The 25527-nt window shown below is 44.2% G+C and overlaps 1 protein-coding gene across 1 annotated transcript; it reads left to right on the top strand.

Moving 5' to 3' along the window:
- The first annotated feature begins 3443 nt into the window (after window positions 1–3443).
- LOC139417052 (Fc receptor-like protein 5) lies at window positions 3444–24120 on the top strand. Its single transcript, XM_071166295.1, has 5 exons — window positions 3444–3637; window positions 4234–4509; window positions 5426–5668; window positions 19177–19317; window positions 23537–24120. The coding sequence occupies exons 1-5, from the start codon at window positions 3544–3546 to the stop codon at window positions 23557–23559; spliced, it is 777 nt and encodes a 258-aa protein (XP_071022396.1). The 5' UTR covers window positions 3444–3543; the 3' UTR covers window positions 23560–24120.
- The last annotated feature ends 1407 nt before the right edge of the window (window positions 24121–25527 follow it).

The raw sequence follows: 25527 nt of genomic DNA, 5'->3' as shown, positions 1-25527 counted from the left end.
ATTTCAAGAGATAAATTCCTCTGAGTCATATTTGGAGAAGGAAGTCCTGCTCAGTCTCTAGTCAAGCATTTCTCTGACCCTCCATGTTGTTCTATGATGTCCTGCACACTTATATAAAACGGTCCAAAAGGTTTCTCGTCTGTCTGGTTTGGTTCCAGGTAGAACCCTTTTTGGTTCCAGGTAGAACCCTTTTTGGTTCCAGGTAGAACCCTTTTTGGTTCCAGGTAGAACCCTTTTTGGTTCCAGGTAGAACCCTTTTTGGAAATCTAAATTAAACCAACCCCACACTAATCCTACCTACCCCTACACTAACCCTACCTACCCCACACTAACCCTACCTACCCCACACTAACCCTACCTACCCCACACTAACCCTACCTACCCCACACTAACCCTACCTACCCTAAACTAACCCTACCTACCCTACACTAACCCTACCCTACACTAACCCTACCTACCCCTACACTAACCCTACCTACCCTACACTAACCCTACCTACCCCACACTAACCCGACCTACCCCACACTAACCCGACCTACCCCAAACTAACCTTAAAGTGCCCACACTAACCCTACCAACCCCACACTAACCCGACCTACCCCAAACTAACCTTAAAGAGCCCACACTAACCCTACCTACCCCACACTAACCCTACCTACCCCACACTAACCCTACCTACCCCACACTAACCCTACCTACCCTAAACTAACCCTACCTACCCTACACTAACCCTACCCTACACTAACCCTACCTACCCCTACACTAACCCTACCTACCCTACACTAACCCTACCTACCCCACACTAACCCGACCTACCCCACACTAACCCGACCTACCCCAAACTAACCTTAAAGTGCCCACACTAACCCTACCAACCCCACACTAACCCGACCTACCCCAAACTAACCTTAAAGAGCCCACACTAACCCTACCTACCCCACACTAACCCTACCTACCCCACACTAACCCTACCTACCCCACACTAACCCTACCTACCCTAAACTAACCCTACCTACCCTACACTAACCCTACCCTACACTAACCCTACCTACCCCTACACTAACCCTACCTACCCTACACTAACCCTACCTACCCTACACTAACCCTACCTACCCTACACTAACCCTACCTACCCCTACACTAACCCTACCTACCCTACACTAAACCTACCTACCCCTACACTAAACCTACCTACCCCTACATTAACCCTACCTACCCCTACACTAACCCTATCTTCCCTACACTAAACCTACCTACCCCTACACTAGCCCTACCTACCCCTACACTAACCCTACCTACCCTACACTAAACCTACCTACCCTACACTAAACCTACCTACCCCTACACTAAACCTACCTAGCCCTACACTAACCCTACCTACTCTACACTAACCCTACCTACCCTACACTAAACCTGCCTACACTAACCCTACCTACCCTACACTAAACCTACCTACCCTACACTAAACCTACCTACCCTACACTAAACCTGCCTACACTAAACCTACCTACCCTACACTAAACCTACCTACCCCTACACTAAACCTACCTACCCCTACACTAACCCTACCTACCCTACACTAACCCTACCTACCCTACACTAAACCTACCTACCCTACACTAACACTACCTAAACTTAGTTATTACTGACAGAGATGTCAGTCCTTATTCTGTATATTGGGGTGGCAGGTATCCTACCCTCATCACTAAGTTAAACAGCTAGAGAATAGCCTCTCTGCTGTGTTTCAGTATCTCTGTTAGAGTATTTAATAATTTACTTTAGACAACGAAACTCTCTCTCTCTCTCTCCCTCTCTTTCTTTGATATCTCTCTTCCAGCCTCTCTGAGTGTCAGTCCTGACAGATCTCAGTTCTTTGAATTTGAGTCTGTCTCTCTGAGCTGTGAGGATCAGGGGAAATCTGCTGGATGGAGAGTGAAGAGATCCATAGTCTCTGGGGAGCGTTCAGATTGTGGAAGAAAATGGGGAAAACCAGAAGGATCTTCATGCAACGTGTCACTAATAAAATCATACAGTGGAGTGTACTGGTGTGAGTCTGTGTCTGGAGAACACAGCAACTCTGTCAACATCACAGTACATGGTATGTCCACAAACACCATCTACTAACATTATAGTGTTTAGTGGTTCATCTGGTTTCAGAGAGCTGATGTTATGTTTATATATGATGTTTATATATTATATACAGCTGGAGCTGTGATCCTGGAGAGACCTGTTTATATATGATGTTTATATATTATATACAGCTGGAGCTGTGATCCTGGAGAGACCTGTTTATATATTATATACAGATGGAGCTGTGATCCTGGAGAGACCTGTTTATATATTATATACAGCTGGAGCTGTGATCCTGGAGAGACCTGTTTATATATGATGTTTATATATTATATACAGCTGGAGCTGTGATCCTGGAGAGACCTGTTTATATATGATGTTTATATATTATATACAGCTGGAGCTGTGATCCTGGAGAGTCCTGTTTATATATTATATACAGCTGGAGCTGTGATCCTGGAGAGACCTGTTTATATATGATGTTTATATATTATATACAGCTGGAGCTGTGATCCTGGAGAGACCTGTTTATATATGATGTTTATATATTATATACAGCTGGAGCTGTGATCCTGGAGAGACCTGTTTATATATTATATACAGCTGGAGCTGTGATCCTGGAGAGACCTGTTTATATATTATATACAGCTGGTGCTGTGATCCTGGAGAGACCTGTTTATATATGATGTTTATATATTATATACAGCTGGAGCTGTGATCCTGGAGAGGCCTGTTTATATATGATGTTTATATATTATATACAGCTGGTGCTGTGATCCTGGAGAGACCTGTTTATATATTATATACAGCTGGAGCTGTGATCCTGGAGAGACCTGTTTATATATTATATACAGCTGGAGCTGTGATCCTGGAGAGACCTGTTTATATATTATATACAGCTGGAGCTGTGATCCTGTAGAGACCTGTTTATATATGATGTTTATATATTATATACAGCTGGTGCTGTGATCCTGGAGAGACCTGTTTATATATGATGTTTATATATTATATACAGCTGGAGCTGTGATCCTGGAGAGACCTGTTTATATATGATGTTTATATATTATATACAGCTGGAGCTGTGATCCTGGAGAGACCTGTTTATATATTATATACAGCTGGAGCTGTGATCCTGGAGAGACCTGTTTATATATTATATACAGCTGGAGCTGTGATCCTGGAGAGACCTGTTTATATATGATGTTTATATATTATATACAGCTGGAGCTGTGATCCTGGAGAGACCTGTTTATATATTATATACAGCTGGAGCTGTGATCCTGGAGAGACCTGTTTATATATGATGTTTGTATATTATATACAGCTGGTGCTGTGATCCTGGAGAGCCCTGCCCTTCCTGTGACTGAGGGAGATTCTGTGACTCTGCGCTGCAGATATCAGGGAACTCACACTGACCTGACAGCTGTTTTCTACAAAGATGGATCCCTCATCAGGACTGAGTCTTCAGGAGAGATGACCATCCCTGCAGTATCCAAGTCAGATGAAGGACTCTACAAGTGTAACAACTCTGAAGGAGAATCACCAGAGAGCTGGATGACTGTGACAGGTGAGAATATGAGAAACCTTGAGATTCAGATGATCTGGTTCTTCTTTCCACTGTTAAGAGGTGCTGAAACCTGCATTATAAACTGGGTGGTTCTTCTTGACACTGTTAAGAGGTGCTGAAACCTGCATTATAAACTGGGTGGTTCTTCTTTACACTGTTAAGAGGTGCTGAAACCTGCATTATAAACTGGGTGGTTCTTCTTTACACTGTTAAGAGGTGCTGAAACCTGCATTATAAACTGGGTGGTTCTTCTTTACACTGTTAAGAGGTGCTGAAACCTGCATTATAAACTGGGTGGTTCTTCTTTACACTGTTAAGAGGTGCTGAAACCTGCATTATAAACTGGGTGGTTCTTCTTTACACTGTTAAGAGGTGCTGAAACCTGCATTATAAACTGGGTGGTTCCAGCCCTGAATGCTGATTGGCTGGAAGCAATGGTATATGAGAAACGTATACCACGGATATGACAAAGCATTTATTTTTATGCTAAACGGAGCTCTTCTTCTCATGATCTCTCTCTCTCTCTCCTCCTTCCAAACTTCCTCTCTCTTTCTTCATCTCTACCTTCCTCTCTCTCTCTCTCTCTCTCTCTCCAGATCTCTCTCTTCCAGCCTCTATGAGTGTCAGTCCTGACAGATCTCAGTTCTTTGAATATGAGTCTGTCTCTCTGAGCTGTGAGGATCAGGGGAACTCTGCTGGATGGAGAGTGGTGAGGAACGCAGAGAGAGGAACCCTTTCAGAGTGTAATACTGACTGGGGAAAACAACAAGGGTCTTCATGCATCGTGTCACTAAAACCATCAGACAGTGGAGTGTACTGGTGTGAGTCTGGGTCTGGAGAACACAGCAATGCTGTCAACATCACAGTACCTGGTATGTCCACAAACACCATCTACTAACATTATAGTGTTTAGTGGTTCATCTGGTTTCAGAGAGCTGATGTTATGTTTATATATGATGTTTATATATTATATACAGCTGGAGCTGTGATCCTGGAGAGACCTGTTTATATATTATATACAGCTGGAGCTGTGATCCTGGAGAGACCTGTTTATATATTATATACAGCTGGAGCTGTGATCCTGGAGAGTCCTGTTTATATATTATATACAGCTGGAGCTGTGATCCTGGAGAGACCTGTTTATATATTATATACAGCTGGAGCTGTGATCCTGGAGAGACCTGTTTATATATTATATACAGCTGGTGCTGTGATCCTGGAGAGACCTGTTTATATATTATATACAGCTGGAGCTGTGATCCAGGAGAGACCTGTTTATATATGATGTTTATATATTATATACAGCTGGTGCTGTGATCCTGGAGAGACCTGTTTATATATTATATACAGCTGGAGCTGTGATCCTGGAGAGACCTGTTTATATATGATGTTTATATATTATATACAGCTGGTGCTGTGATCCAGGAGAGACCTGTTTATATATGATGTTTATATATTATATACAGCTGGAGCTGTGATCCAGGAGAGACCTGTTTATATATGATGTTTATATATTATATACAGCTGGAGCTGTGATCCTGGAGAGACCTGTTTATATATTATATACAGATGGAGCTGTGATCCAGGAGAGACCTGTTTATATATGATGTTTGTATATTATATACAGCTGGTGCTGTGATCCTGGAGAGACCTGTTTATATATAATGTTTATATATTATATACAGCTGGAGCTGTGATCCTGGAGAGACCTGTTTATATATTATATACAGATGGAGCTGTGATCCTGGAGAGACCTGTTTATATATGATGTTTATATATTATATACAGATGGAGCTGTGATCCTGGAGAGCCCTGCCCTTCCTGTGACTGAGGGAGATTCTGTGACTCTGCGCTGCAGATATCAGGGAACTCCCTCTGACCTCACAGCTGATTTCTACAAAGATGGATCCCTCATCAGGACTGAGACTACAGGAGAGATGACCATCCCTTCAGTATCCGAGTCAGATGAAGGACTCTACAAGTGTTCCAACTCTAAAGGAGAATCACCAGAGAGCTGGATGACTGTGACAGGTGAGAATATGAGAAACCTTGAGATTCAGATGATCTGGTTCTTCTTTCCACTGTTAAGAGGTGCTGAAACCTGCATTATAAACTGGGTGGTTCTTCTTTACACTGTTAAGAGGTGCTGAAACCTGCATTATAAACTGGGTGGTTCTTCTTTACACTGTTAAGAGGTGCTGAAACCTGCATTATAAACTGGGTGGTTCTTCTTTACACTGTTAAGAGGTGCTGAAACCTGCATTATAAACTGGGTGGTTCTTCTTTACACTGTTAAGAGGTGCTGAAACCTGCATTATAAACTGGGTGGTTCTTCTTTACACTGTTAAGAGGTGCTGAAACCTGCATTATAAACTGGGTGGTTCTTCTTTACACTGTTAAGAGGTGCTGAAACCTGCATTATAAACTGGGTGGTTCTTCTTTACACTGTTAAGAGGTGCTGAAACCTGCATTATAAACTGGGTGGTTCTTCTTTACACTGTTAAGAGGTGCTGAAACCTGCATTATAAACTGGGTGGTTCTTCTTTACACTGTTAAGAGATGCTGAAACCTGCATTATAAACTGGGTGGTTCTTCTTTACACTGTTAAGAGGTGCTGAAACCTGCATTACAGTCTCATTGAAGATCTTCTTCCCAAGACGGCATAGCAGTTCAGACGTATTTTTGTCCTCGTCTTGTCGTGTATATAAATATATAGATATATTTACAACTTTTTTTTTTTTCACATACATTTTTAATTTTCCAAAAACTTTTCCAAAAACTCATCTTCAGAACACTCTCCTGCAATCCGTTTCACCAATTTATATTTATATAAAAAAGTATTATTTACCTCAGATCTGTAATCCTCCGAGAGGCTAGCCAGAAATTAGCCAGAAGCTAGCCGGGAGCTAGCCAGAAGCTGGTCCAGAAGCTACTCTGAAGCTGGTTCAGAAGCTAGTTAGCTTATTTACTGGCTAATCGTTAGTACTCAGCTAACCACGGTTTGTGGTCATCGGCTGTCCTTTGGCTCGAGAATCTATCGCCAGTTTTGTACGGCGCGGTGCAGCGCAGCGCGGCTCGGAACGGAACATACCGGATTTCGGCCGCTGGCTCTGGACATCCATACCTGGATCTCACAGCTAGCTAGCTGCTATCCGTGTGACTATCGGCTTTCGTCGATTCCGGAGCTAACATCAATTGTTCCGGAGCTAGCCAGCTGAAGAGTTCCATCAATCACTCCTGGGCTGCAGTCACCTATCCGGACCCGTTTTGCTGCCTACGCGGAGCCCCACCGGGCCTTCACAGTTGGACTGCCGACGTTGTCTACCCGAGGGAATTGTCCGGCTGGCTCCTCCGGCGCAACGTTGCCTGGGCGTCCATCTGCGGCCTGCTAGCCGACCCAAAAAAACGACTCCGAAAGAGAGGGAAACGAGGCGGTCTTCTGGTCAGACTCCGGAGACGGGCACAGCGCGCACCACTCCCTAGCATTCTTCTTGCCAATGTCCAGTCTCTTGACAACAAGGTTGATGAAATCCGAGCAAGGGTAGCATTCCAGAGGGACATCAGAGACTGTAACGTCCTTTGCTTCACTGAAACATGGCTCACTGGAGAGACTCTATCCGAAGCGGTGCAGCCAACGGGTTTCTCCACGCATCACGCTGACAGAAACAAACATCTTTCTGGTAAGAAGAGGGGCGGGGGCGTATGCCTCATGGCCAACGTGACATGGTGTGATGAAAGAAACATACAGGAACTCAAATCCTTCTGTTCACCTGATTTAGAATTCCTCACAATCAAATGTAGACCGCATTATCTACCAAGAGAATTCTCTTCGATTATAATCACAGCCGTATATATCCCCCCCCAAGCAGACACATCGATGGCTCTGAACAAACTTTATTTAACTCTCTGCAAACTGGAAACGATTTATCCGGAGGCTGCATTCATTGTAGCTGGGGATTTTAACAAGGCTAATCTGAAAACAAGACTCCCCAAATTTTATCAGCATATCGATTGCGCAACCAGGGGAGGAAAGACCTTGAATCATTGTTACTCTAACTTCCGCGACGCATATAAGGCCCTGCCCCGCCCCCCTTTCGGAAAAGCTGACCACGACTCCATTTTGTTGATCCCTGCCTACAGACAGAAACTAAAACAAGAGGCTCCCACGCTGAGGTCTGTCCAACGCTGGTCCGACCAAGCTGACTCCACACTCCAAGACTGCTTCCATCACGTGGACTGGGAGATGTTTCGTATTGCGTCAGATAACAACATTGACGAATACGCTGATTCGGTGTGCGAGTTCATTAGAACGTGGGTTGAAGATGTCGTTCCCATAGCAACGATTAAAACATTCCCTAACCAGAAACCGTGGATTGATGGCAGCATTCGTGTGAAACTGAAAGCGCGAACCACTGCTTTTAATCAGGGCAAGGTGTCTGGTAACATGACCGAATACAAACAGTGCAGCTATTCCATCCGCAAGGCTATCAAACAAGCTAAGCCCCAGTACAGAGACAAAGTAGAATCTCAATTCAACGGCTCAGACACAAGAGGCATGTGGCAGGGTCTACAGTCAATCACGGACTACAGGAAGAAATCCAGCCCAGTCACGGACCAGGATGTCTTGCTCCCAGGCAGACTAAATAACTTTTTTGCCAGCTTTGAGGACAATACAGTGCCACTGACACGGCCTGCAACGAAAACATGCGGCCTCTCCTTCACTGCAGCCGAGGTGAGTAAGACATTTAAACGTGTTAACCCTCGCAAGGCTGCAGGCCCAGACGGCATCCCCAGCCGCGCCCTCAGAGCATGCGCAGACCAGCTGGCCGGTGTGTTTACGGACATATTCAATCAATCCCTATACCAGTCTGCTGTTCCCACATGCTTCAAGAGGGCCACCATTGTTCCTGTTCCCAAGAAAGCTAAGGTAACTGAGCTAAACGACTACCGCCCCGTAGCACTCACATCCGTCATCATGAAGTGCTTTGAGAGACTAGTCAAGGACCATATCACCTCCACCCTACCTGACACCCTAGACCCACTCCAATTTGCTTACCGCCCAAATAGGTCCACAGACGATGCAATCTCAACCACACTGCACACTGCCCTAACCCATCTGGACAAGAGGAATACCTATGTGAGAATGCTGTTCATCGACTACAGCTCGGCATTCAACACCATAGTACCCTCCAAGCTCGTCATCAAGCTCGAGACCCTGGGTCTCGACCCCGCCCTGTGCAACTGGGTACTGGACTTCCTGATGGGCCGCCCCCAGGTGGTGAGGGTAGGCAACAACATCTCCTCCCCGCTGATCCTCAACACTGGGGCCCCACAAGGGTGCGTTCTGAGCCCTCTCCTGTACTCCCTGTTCACCCACGACTGCGTGGCCACGCACGCCTCCAACTCAATCATCAAGTTTGCGGACGACACAACAGTGGTAGGCTTGATTACCAACAACGACGAGACGGCCTACAGGGAGGAGGTGAGGGCCCTCGGAGTGTGGTGTCAGGAAAATAACCTCACACTCAAAGTCAACAAAACTAAGGAGATGATTGTGGACTTCAGGAAACAGCAGAGGGAACACCCCCCTATCCACATCGATGGAACAGTAGTGGAGAGGGTAGCAAGTTTTAAGTTCCTCGGCATACACATCACAGACAATCTGAATTGGTCCACTCACACAGACAGCATCGTGAAGAAGGCGCAGCAGCGCCTCTTCAACCTCAGGAGGCTGAAGAAATTCGGCTTGTCACCAAAAGCACTCACAAACTTCTACAGATGCACAATCGAGAGCAGCCTGGCGGGCTGTATCACCGCCTGGTATGGCAACTGCACCGCCCTCAACCGTAAGGCTCTCCAGAGGGTAGTGAGGTCTGCACAACGCATCACCGGGGGCAAACTACTTGCCCTCCAGGACACCTACACCACCCGATGTCACAGGAAGGCCATAAAGATCATCAAGGACATCAACCACCCAAGCCACTGCCTGTTCACCCCGTTATCATCCAGAAGGCGAGGTCAGTACAGGTGCATCAAAGCTGGGACCGAGAGACTGAAAAACAGCTTCTATCTCAAGGCCATCAGACTGTTAAACAGCCACCACTAACACTGAGTGGCTGCTGCCAACACACTGACACTGACTCAACTCCAGCCACTTTAATAATGGGAATTGATGGGAAATGATGTAAATATATCACTAGCCACTTTAAACAATGCTACCTTGTATAATGTTACTTACCCTACATTATTCATCTCATATGCATACGTATATACTGTACTCTATATCATCGACTGTATCCTTATGTAATACATGTATCACTAGCCACTTTAAACTATGCCACTTTGTTTACATACTCATCTCATTTGTACATACTGTACTCGATACCATCTACTGTATCTTGCCTATGCTGCTCTGTACCATCACTCATTCATATATCCTTATGTACATATTCTTTATCCCCTTACACTGTGTACAAGACAGTAGTTTTGGAATTGTTAGTTAGATTACTTGTTATTACTGCATTGTCGGAACTAGAAGCACAAGCATTTCGCTACACTCGCATTAACATCTGCTAACCATGTGTATGTGACAAATAAAATTTGATTGATTTGATTTGATTTGAACGCAAGAGTTGGCTAATAACAGACCTCCATTCTTTGCTAGCTTGCTCCTATGCTAGCTTGCTACCGATTTAGCTGTCTAAATCGCCGTGACCCCTAACCAACCTCTCCACTCACTGGACCCTTTTGATCACTCAACTGAGCATGCCTCTCCTTAATGTCAATATGCCTTGTCCATTGCTGTTCTGGTTAGTGTTTATTGGCTTATTTCACTGTAGAGCCTCTAGTCCTGCTCATTATACCTTATCCAACCTATTAGTTCCACCACCCACACATGCAATGACATCTCCTGGTTTCAATGATGTTTCTAGAGACAATATCTCTCTCTTCATCACTCAATACCTAGGTTTACCTCCACTGTATTCACATCCTACCTTACCTTTGTCTGTACATTATACCTTGATGCTATTTTATCGCCCCCAGAAACCTCCTTTTACTCTCTGTTCCAGACGTTCTAAACGACCAATTCTTATTGCTTTTAGCCGCACCCTTATTCTACTCCTACTCTGTTCCTCTGGCGATGTAGAGGTGAATCCAGGCCCTGCAGTGCCTAGCTCCACTCCTATTCCTCAGGCGCTCTCTTTTGACGACTTCTGTAACCGTAATAGCCTTGGTTTCATGGATGTTAACATTAGAAGCCTCCTCCCTAAGTTTGTTCTATTCACTGCTTTAGCACACTCTGCCAACCCGGATGTTCTAGCTGTGTCTGAATCCTGGCTTAGGAAGACCACCAAAAATTCAGACATTTTAATTCCAAACTACAACATTTTCAGACAAGATAGAACTGCCAAAGGGGGCGGTGTTGCAATCTACTGCAAAGATAGCCTGCAGAGTTCTGTCCTACTATCCAGGTCTGTACCCAAACAATTTGAACTTCTACTTTTAAAAATCCACCTCTCTAAAAACAAGTCTCTCACCGTTGCCGCCTGCTATGGACCACCCTCTGCCCCCAGCTGTGCTCTGGACACCATATGTGAACTGATTGCCCCCCATCTATCTTCAGGGCTTGTGCTGCTAGGTGACCTAAACTGGAACATGCTTAACACTCCAGCCATCCTACAATCTAAACTTGATGCCATCAACCTCACACAAATTATCAATGAACCTACCAGGTACCTCCCCAAAGCCTTAAACATGGGCACCCTCATAGATATCATCCTAACCAACTTGCCCTCTAAATACACCTCTGCTGTTTTCAACCAGGATCTCAGCGATCACTGCCTCATTGCCTGCATCCGTAATGGGTCAGCGGTCAAACGACCTCCACTCATCACTGTAAAATGCTCCCTGAAACACTTCAGCGAGCAGGCCTTTCTAATCGACCTGGCCGGGGTATCCTGGAAGGATATTGATCTCATCCCGTCAGAAGAGGATGCCTGGATATTTTAAAAAAAATGCCTTCCTAACCATCTTAAATAAACATGCCCCATTCAAGAAATTTAGAACCAGGAACAGATATAGCCCTTGGTTCTTCTCCCCAGACCTGACTGCCCTTAACCAACACAAAAACATCCTATGGCGTTCTGCATTAGCATCGAACAGCCCCCGTGATATGCAGCTGTTCAGGGAAGCTAGAAACCATTATACACAGGCAGTTAGAAAAGCCAAGGCTAGCTTTTTCAAGCAGAAATTTGCTTCCTGCAACACTAACTCAAAAAAGTTCTGGGACACTGTAAAGTCCATGGAGAATAAGAACACCTCCTCCCAGCTGCCCACTGCACTGAAGATAGGAAACACTGTCACCACTGATAAATCCACCATAATTGAGAATTTCAATAAGCATTTTTCTACGGCTGGCCATGCTTTCCACCTGGCTACTCCTACCCCGGTCAACAGCACTGCACCCCCCACAACAACTCGCCCAAGCCTTCCCCATTTCTCCTTCTCCCAAATCTGCTCAGCTGATGTTCTGAATGAGCTGCAAAATCTGGACCCCTACAAATCAGCCGGGCTAGACAATCTGGACCCTTTCTTTCTAAAATTATCTGCCAAAATTGTTGCCACCCCTATTACTAGCCTGTTCAACCTCTCTTTCGTGTCGTCTGAGATTCCCAAAGATTGGAAAGCAGCTGCGGTCATCCCCCTCTTCAAAGGGGGTGACACTCTTGACCCAAACTGCTACAGACCTATATCTATCCTACCATGCCTTTCTAAGGTCTTCGAAAGCCAAGTCAACAAACAGATTACCGACCATTTAGAATCTCACCATACCTTCTCTGCTGTGCAATCTGGTTTCAGAGCTGGTCATGGGTGCACCTCAGCCATGCTCAAGGTCCTAAATGATATCTTAACCGCCATCGATAAGAAACATTACTGTGCAGCCGTATTCATTAATCTGGCCAAGGCTTTCGACTCTGTCAATCACCACATCCTCATCGGCAGACTCGACAGCCTTGGTTTCTCAAATGATTGCCTCGCCTGGTTCACCAACTACTTCTCTGATAGAGTTCAGTGTGTCAAATCGGAGGGTCTGCTGTCCGGTCCTCTGGCAGTCTCTATGGGGGTGCCACAGGGTTAAATTCTTGGACCGATTCTCTTCTCTGTATACATCAATGAGGTCGCTCTTGCTGCTGGTGAGTCTCTGATCCACCTCTACGCAGACGACACCATTCTGTATACTTCTGGCCCTTCTTTGGACACTGTGTTAACAACCCTCCAGGCAAGCTTCAATGCCATACAACTCTCCTTCCGTGGCCTCCAATTGCTCTTAAATACAAGTAAAACTAAATGCATGCTCTTCAACCGATCGCTACCTGTACCTACCCGCCTGTCCAACATTACTACTCTGGACGGCTCTGACTTAGAATACGTGGACAACTACAAATACTTAGGTGTCTGGTTAGACTGTAAACTCTCCTTCCAGACCCATATCAAACATCTCCAATCCAAAGTTAAATCTAGAATTGGCTTCCTATTTCGCAACTAAGCATCCTTCACTCATGCTGCCAAACATACCCTTGTAAAACTGACCATCCTACCAATCCTCGACTTTGGCGATGTCATTTACAAAATAGCCTCCAATATCCTACTCAACAAATTGGATGCAGTCTATCACAGTGCAATCCGTTTTGTCACCAAAGCCCCATATACTACCCACCATTGCGACCTGTACGCTCTCGTTGGCTGGCCCGCCCTTCATACTCGTCGCCAAACCCACTGGCTCCATGTCATCTACAAGACCCTGCTAGGTAAAGTCCCCCCTTATCTCAGCTCGCTGGTCACCATTGCATCTCCCACTTGTAGCACACGCTCCAGCAGGTATATCTCTCTAGTCACCCCCAAAACCAATTCTTTCTTTGGCCGCCTCTCCTTCCAGTTCTCTGCTGCCAATGACTGGAACGAACTACAAAAATCTCTGAAACTGGAAACACTTATCTCCCTCACTAGCTTTAAGCACCAACTGTCAGAGCAGCTCACAGATTACTGCACCTGTACATAGCCCACCTATAATCTAGCCCAAACAACTACCTCTTTCCCTACTGTATTTTATTTATTTATTTATTTTGCTCCTTTGCACCCCATTATTTTTATTTCTACTTTGCACATTCTCCCACTGCAAATGTACCATTCCAGTGTTTTACTTGCTATATTGTATTTACTTTGCCACCATGGCCTTTTTTGCCTTTACCTCCCTTATCTCACCTCATTTGCTCACATCGTATATAGACTTGTTTATACTGTATTATTGACTGTATGTTTGTTTTACTCCATGTGTAACTCTGTGTCGTTGTATTTGTCGAACTGCTTTGCTTTATCTTGGCCAGGTCGCAATTGTAAATGAGAACTTGTTCTCAACTTGCCTCCCTGGTTAAATAAAGGTGAAATAAATAAAATAAAAAAAATAAACTGGGGGGTTCCTGAAAAGCTGATTGGCTGGAAGCCGTGGTATATCACAAGTATGACAAAGCATGTATTTTTTATTAAAATATATTAAAATAAAATGTTATTAGTCACATGATGCTGCCACCACCATGCTTCAAGACAAATCAAACTGTATTTTTCATTTTTTTTTTATGAATACAGTAGTAGACCTCCCAGTGAAATGCTGACTGACCAGCCCTTAACCAACCTCCCAGTGAAATACTGACTGACCAGCCCTTAACCAACAGGTGTAGACCTCACATTGAAATGCTGACTGACCAGCCCTTAACCAACAGGTGTAGACCTCACAGTGAAATGCTGACTGACCAGCCCTTAACCAACAGGTTTAGACCTCACAGTGAAATGCTGACTGACCAGCCCTTAACCAGCAATGCATTTAAATAAATTACTCAAAATAATAAGAAATAAAACAAACAATTAAAGAGCAGCAGTAAAATAACAATAACGGGACTATATACAGGGTATTACGATACAAAGTCAATGTGGAGGCTATATACAGGGTATTACGGTACAAAGTCAATGTGGAGGCTATATACAGGGTATTACGGTACAGAGTCAATGTGGAGGCTATATACAGGGGGTACCAGTACAGAGTCAATGTGGAGGCTAAATACAGGGTATTATGGTACAGAGTCAATGTGGAGGCTATATACAGGGGGTACCAGTACAGAGTCAATGTGGAGGCTATATACAGGGTATTACGGTACAGAGTCAATGTGGAGGCTATATACAGGGGGTACTGGTACAAAGTCAATGTGGAGGCTATGTACAGGGGGTACCGGTACAGAGTCAATGTGGAGGCAATATACATCGGGTACTGGTACAGAGTCAATGTGGAGGCTATATACAGGGGGTACTGGTACAGAGTCAATGTGGAGGCTATATACATCGGGTACTGGTACTGAGTCAATGTGGAGGCTATATACAGGGGGTACCGGTACAGAGTCAATGTGGAGGCTATATACAGGGGGTACCGGTACAGAGTCAATGTGGAGGCTTTATACAGGGGTACCGGTACAGAGTCAATGTGGAGGCTATATACAGGGTATAACGGTAGAGAGTCAATGTGGAGGCTATATACAGGGGTAGTACGGTATAGAGTCAATGTGGAGGCTATATACAGGGGGTACCGGTACAGAGTCAATAAGGAGGCTATATACATGGGGTACCGGTACAGAGTCAATGTGGAGGCTATATACAGGTTAATATGGTACAGAGTCAATGTGGAGGCTATATACAGGGGGTACCAGTACAGAGTCAATAAGGAGGCTATATACAGGGGATACCGGTACAGAGTCAATGTGGAGGCTATATACAGGGGGTACCGGTACAGAGTCAATGTGGAGGCTATATACAGGGGGTACTGGTACAGAGTCAATGTGGAGACTATATACAGGGGGTACTGGTACAGAGTAAATGTGGAGACTATATACAGGTTGGTACTGGTACAGAGTCAATGTGGAGGCTATATACAGGGGGTACCGGTACAGAGGCAATGTGGAGGCTATATACAGGGGGTACCGGTACAGAGTCAATGTGGAGGCTATATACAGGGGGTACCGGTACAGAGTCAATGTGGAAGCTATATACAGGGGGTACCGGTACAGAGTCAATGTGGAGGCTATATACAGGTTGGTACTGGTACAGAGTCAATGTGGAGGCTATATACAGGTTGGTACTGGTACAGAGTAATTGTGGAGGCTATATACAGGGTATTACAGTACAGAGTCAATGTGGAGGCTATATACATGGGGTACCGGTACAGAGTCATTGTGGAGGCTATATACAGGAGGTACCGGTACAGAGACGACAATGTGGAGGCTATATACAAGGGTACCGGTACAGAGTCAATGTGGAAGCTATATACAGGGGGTAACGGTACAGAGTCAATGTGGAGGCTATATACAGGGGGTACTGGTACAGAGTTAATGTGGAGGCTATATACAGGGGGTACCGGTACAGAGTCAATGTGGAGGCTACATACAGGGGGTACCGGTACAGAGTCAATGTGGACGCTATATACACGGGGTACCGGTACAGATTAAATGTGAAGGCTATATACAGGGGGTACCGGTACAGAGTAAATGTGAAGGCTATATACAGGTTAATATGGTACAGAGTCAATGTGGAGGCTATATACAGGGGGTACCGGTGCAGAGTCAATAAGGAGGCTATATACAGGGGGTACCGGTACAGAGTCATTTTGGAGGCTATATACAGGGGGTACCAGTACAGAGTCAATGTGGATACTATAAACAGGGGGAACCAGTATAGAGTCAATGTGGAGGCTATATACAGGGGGTTCCGGTACAGAGTCAATGTGCAGGCTATATACATCGGGTACCGGTACAGAGTCAATGTGGAGGCTATATACAGGTGGTACCGGTACAGAGTCAATGTGGAGGCTATATACAGGTTATTATGGTACAGAGTCAATGTGGAGGCTATATACAGGGGATACCGGTACAGAGTCAATGTGCAGGCTATATACATCGGGTACCAGTACAGAGTCAATGTGGAGGCTATATACAGGGGATACCGGTACAGAGTCAATGTGGAGGCTATATACAGGGTGTACCGGTACAGAGTCAGTGTGGAGGCTATATACAGGGGATACCGGTACAGAGTCAATGTGGAGGCTATATACAGGGAATACCGGTACAGAGTCAATGTGGAGGCTATATACAGGGGGTACCGGTACAGAGTCAGTGTGGAGGCTATATACAGGGGATACCGATACAGAGTCAATGTGGAGGCTATATACAGGGGGTACCGGTACAGAGTCAATGTGGAGGCTATATACATATATATATCGGTCTATGCTGGCACGTAGACAGATACAGATGTAAACTCCCCCAGGTAGATAGTGTGGTCTACAGCTTATCATGAGATACTCTACCTCAGGCGAGCAAAACCTTGAGACTTCCTTAGATATCGTACACCAGCTGTTGTTTACAAATATACATAGTCCGACCCCTCCCCCCTTGTCTTACCAGACTCTGCTGTTCTATCCTGCTGATACAGCGTATAACGATCCCGCTGTATGTTGGTAATGTCGTCGTTCAGCCACGACTCAATGAAGGATGAGATATTACAGTTTTAATGTCCCCTTGGTAGTTTCATCTTCCTCGTAGGTCGTCAATTTTATTTTCCATTGATTTTAGCTGATTGCACTGGGGGTTTATTCAATCTTCCTCCAACAGCAGTTCCAACTCTCATTCCATCTCCAGCAGTCCCAGTGTTGTCCATGTCTCTACCATCACCATCCCAGTGTTGTCCATGTCTCTCTCCAGCACCATCTCCAGTGTTGTCCATGTCTCTACCCAGCACCATCTCCAGTGTTGTCCATGTCTCTCTGCCCAGCACCATCTCCAGCAGTCCCAGTGTTGTCCATGTCTCTCTCCAGCACCATCCCAGTGTTGTCCATGTCTCTCTCCAGCACCATCCCAGTGTTGTCCATGTCTCTCTCCAGCACCATCTCCAGTGTTGTCCATGTCTCTACCCAGCACCATCTCAGTGTTGTCCATCTATCTGCCCAGCACCATCTCCAGTGTTGTCCATGTCTCTCTCCAGCACCATCCCAGTGTTGTCCATCTATCTGCCCAGCACCATCTCCAGTGTTGTCCATGTCTCTACCCAGCACCATCCCAGTGTTGTCAATCTCTCTGCCCAGCACCATCCCAGTGTTGTCCATCTATCTGCCCAGCACCATCCCAGTGTTGTCCATGTCTCCCCCCAGCACCATCCCAGTGTTGTCCATCTCTCTGCCCAGCACCATCCCAGTGTTGTCCATCTCTCTGCCCAGCACCATCCCAGTGTTGTCCATCTCTCTGCCCAGCACCATCTCCAGTGTTGTCCATGTCTCTGCCCAGCACCATCTCCAGTGTTGTCCATCTCTCTGCCCAGCACCATCCCAGTGTTGTCCATCTCTCTGCCCAGCACCATCCCAGTGTTGTCCATGTCTCTGCCCAGCACCATCCCAGTGTTGTCCATCTCTCTGCCCAGCACCATCTCCAGTGTTGTCCATGTCTCTACCCAGCACCATCTCCAGTGTTGTCCATCTCTCTGCCCAGCACCATCCCAGTGTTGTCCATGTCTCTCTCCATCACCATCTCCAGTGTTGTCCATGTCTCTCTCCAGCACCATCTCCAGTGTTGTCCATCTCTCTGCCCAGCACCATCCCAGTGTTGTCCATGTCTCTCTCCATCACCATCTCCAGTGTTGTCCATGTCTCTCTCCAGCACCATCTCCAGTGTTGTCCATCTCTCTGCCCAGCACCATCTCCAGTGTTGTCCATGTCTCTCTCCATCACCATCTCCAGTGTTGTCCATGTCTCTCTCCAGCACCATCTCCAGTGTTGTCCATGTCTCTCTCCAGCACCATCTCCAGTGTTGTCCATGTCTCTCTCCAGGACCATCTCCAGTGTTGTCCATGTCTCTGCCCAGCACCATCTCCAGTGTTGTCCATCTCTCTGCCCAGCACCATCTCCAGTGTTGTCCATGTCTCTACCCAGCACCATCTCCAGTGTTGTCCATGTCTCTCTACAGTGTTGTCCATGTCTATCTCCAGTGTTGTCCATGTCTCTACCAGCACCATCTCCAGTGTTGTCCATCTCTCTGCCCAGCACCATCTCCAGTGTTGTCCCTGTCTCTACCCAGCACCATCTCCAGTGTTGTCCATGTCTCTACCCAGCACCATCTCCAGTGTTGTCCATGTCTCTCTCCAGCACCATCTCCAGTGTTGTCCATGTCTCTCTCCAGCACCATCTCCAGTGTTGTCCATCTCTCTGCCCAGCACCATCTCCAGTGTTGTCCATGTCTCTACCCAGCACCATCTCCAGTGTTGTCCATGTCTCTCTACAGTGTTGTCCATGTCTATCTCCAGTGTTGTCCATGTCTCTACCCAGCACCATCCCAGTGGTGTCCATGTCTCTACCAGCACCATCTCCAGTGTTGTCCATGTCTCTCTCCAGTGTTGTCCATGTCTCTCTCCATCACCATCTCCAGTGTTAAATTGTTTTCTTTCTCCAACTGCAGTTCCAACTTCCATTCCATCTCCAGCAGTCCCAGTGTTGTCCATGTCTCTACCCAGGCTGCTGTGTAGTCTACTGGTGGGGTCTCCCTACCTGCTGGTGACCATCATACTGCTGGTGAAAGGCTGCAGGAGCAGGGCTCAAGGTGAGATCCTGAGTTTATACAGGATCGCCTCATTTGTAAATCATAATTATATTATAATGGCCATTGAAATGCTGGCTATTAAAATTAGATCCAACAAGAACATCAAGGGAAATCCAGGGGATAAAAACAAAAGTGTCAATTTATGTTGATGACTCTAGTCTGGATCCCTGCAGAGTCTCAATGTATGTTGATGAGTCTAGTCCCCAATCTGGATCCCTGCACAGTCTCATTGAAGATCTTGGTCACTTTTCTAGCCTCTCTGGACTAAAACCTAATTATGACAAGTATGTATTGTATTGTGTATTGTATGTATTGGATCATATTATGTATTGGATCATTAAAATACAGTGTTTACACCACCTTGTAGTTTACCAATAAAATGGGTGGATGGTGAAGTAGACATACTTGGTATTCACACCTACAAAAATATAAATTAACTGACCACAATTCATTTAAATTAATAGTTTGCAAAATTAGATACAATTCTGCAACCATGGAGACGTAAATACTTGTCTATTTATGGAAAAATCACATTGATTAACTCTTTGGTCCTATCAATGTTGACTGACTAATGGTCCTATCAATGTTGACTGACTAATGGTCCTATCAATGTTGACTGACTAATGGTCCTATCAATGTTGACTGACTAATGGTCCTATCAATGTTGACTGACTAATGGTCCTATCAATGTTGACTGACTAATGGTCCTATCACAGATTACTGACTAATGGCCCTATCAATGTTGACTGACTAATGGTCCTATCATTGTTGACTGACTAATGGTCCTATCACTGTTGACTGACTAATGGTCCTATCAATGTTGACTTTCTAATAGGCCTACCAATGTTGACTGACTAATGGTCCTATCAATGTTGACTGACTAATGGTCCTATCAATGTTGACTGACTAATGGTCCTATGAATGTTGACTGACTAATGGTCCTATTACAGTTGACTGACTGACTAATGGTCCTATCACAGTTAACTGACTGACTAATGGTCCTATCACAGTTGACTGACTAATGGTCCTATCACAGTTGACTGACCAATGGTCCTATTACAGTTGACTGACTTACTAATGGTCCTATCACAGTTGACTGACTAATGGTCCTATCACAGTTGACTGACTTACTAATGATCTTATTACAGCTGACTGACTAATGGTCCTATCACAGTTGACTGACTTACTAATGGTCCTATCACATTTGACTGACTTACTAACGGTCCTATCACAGTTGACTGACTTACTAACGGTCCTATCACAGCTGACTGACTTACTAATGGTCCTATCACAGCTGACTGACTTACTAATGGTCATATCACAGCTGACTGACTGACTAATGGTCCTATCACAGTTGACTGATTTATTAATGGTCTATTAATGGTTTATCAACTGGTACAAAAAGGGAGGAGACAAGAGGAAAAGGGAGTAGGTAGGGAACTTGTTTACCTGGTTTATCAACTGGTACAAAAAGGGAGGAGGCAAGAGGAAAAGGGAGAAGGTAGGGAACTTGTTTGCTTGGTTTATCAACTGGTACAAAAAGGGAGGAGACAAGAGGAAGAGGGAGTAGGTAGGGAACTTGTTTACCTGGTTTATCAACTGGTACAAAAAGGGAGGAGACAAGAGGAAGAGGGAGAAGGTAGGGAACTTGTCTGCTTGGTTTATCAACTGGTACAAAAAGGGAGGAGACAAGAGGAAGAGGGAGTAGGTAGGGAACTTGTTTACCTGGTTTATCAACTGGTACAAAAAGGGAGGAGGCAAGAGGAAAAGGGAGTAGGTAGGGAACTTGTTTACCTGGTTTATCAACTGGTACAAAAAGGGAGGAGGCAAGAGGAAGAGGGAGTAGGTAGGGAACTTGTTTACCTGGTTTATCAACTGGTACAAAAAGGGAGGAGACAAAAGGAAGAGGGAGTAGGTAGGGAACTTGTTTACCTGGTTTATCAACTGGTACAAAAAGGGAGGAGACAAGAGGAAGAGGGAGTAGGTAGGGAACTTGTTTACCTGCCATATATTAAAGATACAAATTGGCTGAAAGGAACTGGCAGAAATAGAACTATATATCAGTTTCATCTGAGGACAACATGGAGACAGCTACACCATACAGGTTGCAAAATAAATGGGAGGAGATGTTCAATGTACCAATTCCATGGCACATGGTTTATCAACTGGTACAAAAAACTACACTTGATTCCACACTTAGAGTTTTTCAATTTAAATTCTTATATAAAATTCTAGCCACCAACAGAATGCTACATAATATTATATAATTGAAGAGGGGTTCAAAAATAAAATCAGAATTATATTACAAGGACTGACAATACTGCAGTAGCTCTGACTGAGTCATGTCCTTAAAGTTTTGATAACTGTATCTCTGACTGAGTCATTTTTAAAGTGTTGATAACTGTAGCTCTAATTGAACCATGTTTAAAGTGTTGATAACTGTATCTCTGATTGAACCATGTTGTAAAGTGTTGATAACTGTATCTCTGATTGAACCATGTTGTAAAGTGTTGATAACTGTATCTCTGATTGAACCATGTTGTAAAGTGTTGATAACTGTATCTCTGATTGAACCATGTTGTAAAGTGTTGATAACTGTATCTCTGATTGAACCATGTTGTAAAGTGTTGATAACTGTATCTCTGATTGAACCATGTTTAAAGTGTTGATAACTGTAGCTCTGATTGAACCATGTTTAAAGTGTTGATAACTGTATCTCTGATTGAACCATGTTGTAAAGTGTTGATAACTGTATCTCTGATTGAACCATGTTGTAAAGTGTTGATAACTGTATCTCTGATTGAACCATGTTGTAAAGTGTTGATAACTGTCTCTCTGATTGAACCATGTTGTAGAGTGTTGATAACTGTATCTCTGATTGAACCATGTTGTAAAGTGTTGATAACTGTAGCTCTGATTGAACCATGTTGTAAAGTGTTGATAACTGTATCTCTGATTGAACCATGTTGTAAAGTGTTGATAACTGTATCTCTGATTGAACCATGTTGTAAAGTGTTGATAACTGTATCTCTGATTGAACCATGTTGTAAAGTGTTGATAACTGTATCTCTGATTGAACCATGTTGTAAAGTGTTGATAACTGTCTCTCTGATTGAACCATGTTGTAGAGTGTTGATAACTGTATCTCTGATTGAACCATGTTGTAAAGTGTTGATAACTGTAGCTCTGATTGAACCATGTTGTAAAGTGTTGATAACTGTATCTCTGATTGAACCATGTTGTAGAGTGTTGATAACTGTAGCTCTGATTGAACCATGTTGTAAAGTGTTGATAACTGTATCTCTGATTGAACCATGTTGTAAAGTGTTGATAACTGTATCTCTGATTGAACCATGTTGTAAAGTGTTGATAACTGTCTCTCTGATTGAACCATGTTGTAGAGTGTTGATAACTGTATCTCTGATTGAACCATGTTGTAAAGTGTTGATAACTGTAGCTCTGATTGAACCATGTTGTAAAGTGTTGATAACTGTATCTCTGATTGAACCATGTTGTAGAGTGTTGATAACTGTAGCTCTGATTGAACCATGTTGTAATGTGTTGATAACTGTATCTCTGATTGAACCATGTTGTAAAGTGTTGATAACTGTATCTCTGATTGAACCATGTTGTAAAGTGTTGATAACTGTATCTCTGATTGAACCATGTTGTAAAGTGTTGATAACTGTAGCTCTGATTGAACCATGTTGTAAAGTGTTGATAACTGTATCTCTGATTGAACCATGTTGTAATGTGTTGATAACTGTATCTCTGATTGAACCATGTTGTAAAGTGTTGATAACTGTATCTCTGATTGAACCATGTTTAAAGTGGTGATAACTGTATCTCTGATTGAACCATGTTTAGTGTTGATTACTGTACTCCCTGGTATTGATAAATAGTAAATAGTCCTGGTATTCATAAATAGTAAATGGCCCTGGTATTGATAAATGGTAAATAGCCCTGGTATTGATAAATAGTTAATTCCCCTGTTATTGATAAATGTTAAATAGCCCTGCTATTGATAATTCGTAATTTGCCCTGGTATTGATAACGGAGAACTAGACATAAGCAGGAGCCCCATTGGAAGAGATTTTGATTGAATTCTAAGTAACACAGTATTGACTCGTAAATCATCTGATATGATTTAAATATCTAAATGTTACTGTATTGGATAAGTAAATACATGGCCACACTGATGAACTACTGTGTTGAACAGGTGATCGTGTTGAAGAAGAGTGAGGCTGAGATCACCTGATCACCATAACAACCATCAGAATGGAACTCATGGAATTCTAATATAGAACTGTGAGTCACAATGCTGTATGTTGTGACATTGTAGCTCCACCTGCTGGAACAATAGTGGCATTTGATCAAATGTGATCTATTAACTGATACATGTATTATTCTGATTGGAATGTGTTTTAATATAATGTGTGTTGTATTATTCATTCAGCAGCTGTCCTTTAACATCAGTCATATACTGGTCATATACTCTATAGCCTTATGGTTGATACATTGTAAATGCCTTAACTTTTCATGTCTATACAGATCAACTGAGAGGTGTTGTGGTTCATTATTGTTACAGGTTCAGTATAATGTTATACCGTTACATGTTACAGAGATAGAAAACATACAGGAGAGGAGAATTCAATTATTACAATTATTTACTTTATTTTGTTTAAACATGACTAATGTAGGCTTTTGTTTTATAGTGCAAAATCATTATTTTTCAATGAATAATCCTGGTAAGATATTGCTTTTGTCTTTGTAGCATATAGAATTAAAATAATGATTTTCCTCAATCATGTAGTCTGTTTTTTAATCAGTTCTGAATGACATCACAACCACTCTGTTTTTAATTCCACTCACTTCCCTTTATTTATCTTCTAAATACTCCATTCCAGGTTTCCCCTACAGCCCCCAGGGCCTTGAGTATCTTCTAAATGCTCCATTCCAGGTTCCCCTACAGCCCCCAGGGTCTTGAGTATCTTCTAAATGCTCCATTCCAGGTTCCCCCTAAAGCCCCCAGGGCCTTGAGTATCTTCTACATGCTCCATTCCAGGTTTCCCCTACAGCCCCCAGGGCCTTGAGTATCTTCTAAATACTCCATTCCAGGTTCCCCCTACAGCCCCCAGGGCCTTGAGTATCTTCTAAATGCTCCATTCCAGGTTTCCCTTACAGCCCCCAGGGCCTTGAGTATCTTCTAAATGCTCCATTCCAGGTTTCCCCTACAGCCCCCAGGGCATTCTAAATACTCCATTCCAGGTTTCACCTACAGCCCCCAGTCATTTGTGCCATACTGCTCAACTATCTAGCTAATCCACAACATTTATTTTATATGATCAATTGTTACTTTCCCCAGTTTCTGTGTTTTGGGTTTGTAGTTTTTGTGTATGTGTGCGTTTCAAGAAATGGCTTTCTGGATTCCAAGCAGCTGATTGGTTCACCCCATTGATTGTAGCTCTGACTCCGCCCTCTCGCTAGGAGAGTTTCTATTACAATGAGGACTCCTTCTGCAGCTTGAAAAGCCAGTGTTCCTTTGTTAGGAGAGAGAGCTTCTTGGTACTGGGGGCATACATATATGTCCTGTGTTTTGTTGTTGGTCTGTACATTATTTTGTAGCAGGTCCTTCTGAGGTATGTGTGTGCCAATAGGACTATTTGTTTTTGATTATCGAAATTGTTCACTCTAAGTGTGTATTATTCCGTTTCATTTGTTCCCGAAGGGGAAGGCACCTTGGGAGTGCTTAGGCAAGAGGCCTGCGGGCATACATATACCCGTAGTATGTACTCTGTCACAAGGTAAGACCTGGGCGGACCCTCCTCTGTATTTTGGTTAGAGCGTCAGGTGGTGCAAAGATAGGTCAGTAGTGGGTAGATAGGTAGGACCCTCCCCTGTATTTTGGCTAGCGCGCCAGGTGGTGCTAAGATAGGTCAGTAGTGGGTAGATAGGTAGGACCCTCCTCTGTATTTTGGCTAGCGCGCCAGGTGGTGCTAAGATAGGTCAGTAGTGGGTAGATAGGTAGGACCCTCCCCTGTATTTTGGCTAGTGCGCCAGGTGGTGCTAAGATAGGTCAGTAGTGGGTAGATAGGTAGGACCCTCCCCTGTATTTTGGCTAGTGCGCCAGGTGGTGCTAAGATAGGTCAGTAGTGGGTAGATAGGTAGGACCCTCCCCTGTATTTTGGCTAGTGCGCCAGGTGGTGCTAA

This window comes from Oncorhynchus clarkii, chromosome 9 (genome assembly GCF_045791955.1).
Source record: "Oncorhynchus clarkii lewisi isolate Uvic-CL-2024 chromosome 9, UVic_Ocla_1.0, whole genome shotgun sequence".
In the NCBI taxonomy this organism is placed as follows: Eukaryota; Metazoa; Chordata; class Actinopteri; order Salmoniformes; family Salmonidae; genus Oncorhynchus; species Oncorhynchus clarkii.
The sequence above is the reverse complement of the archived record's forward strand: the minus strand, read 5'-3'. Positions and strand labels throughout refer to the sequence as shown.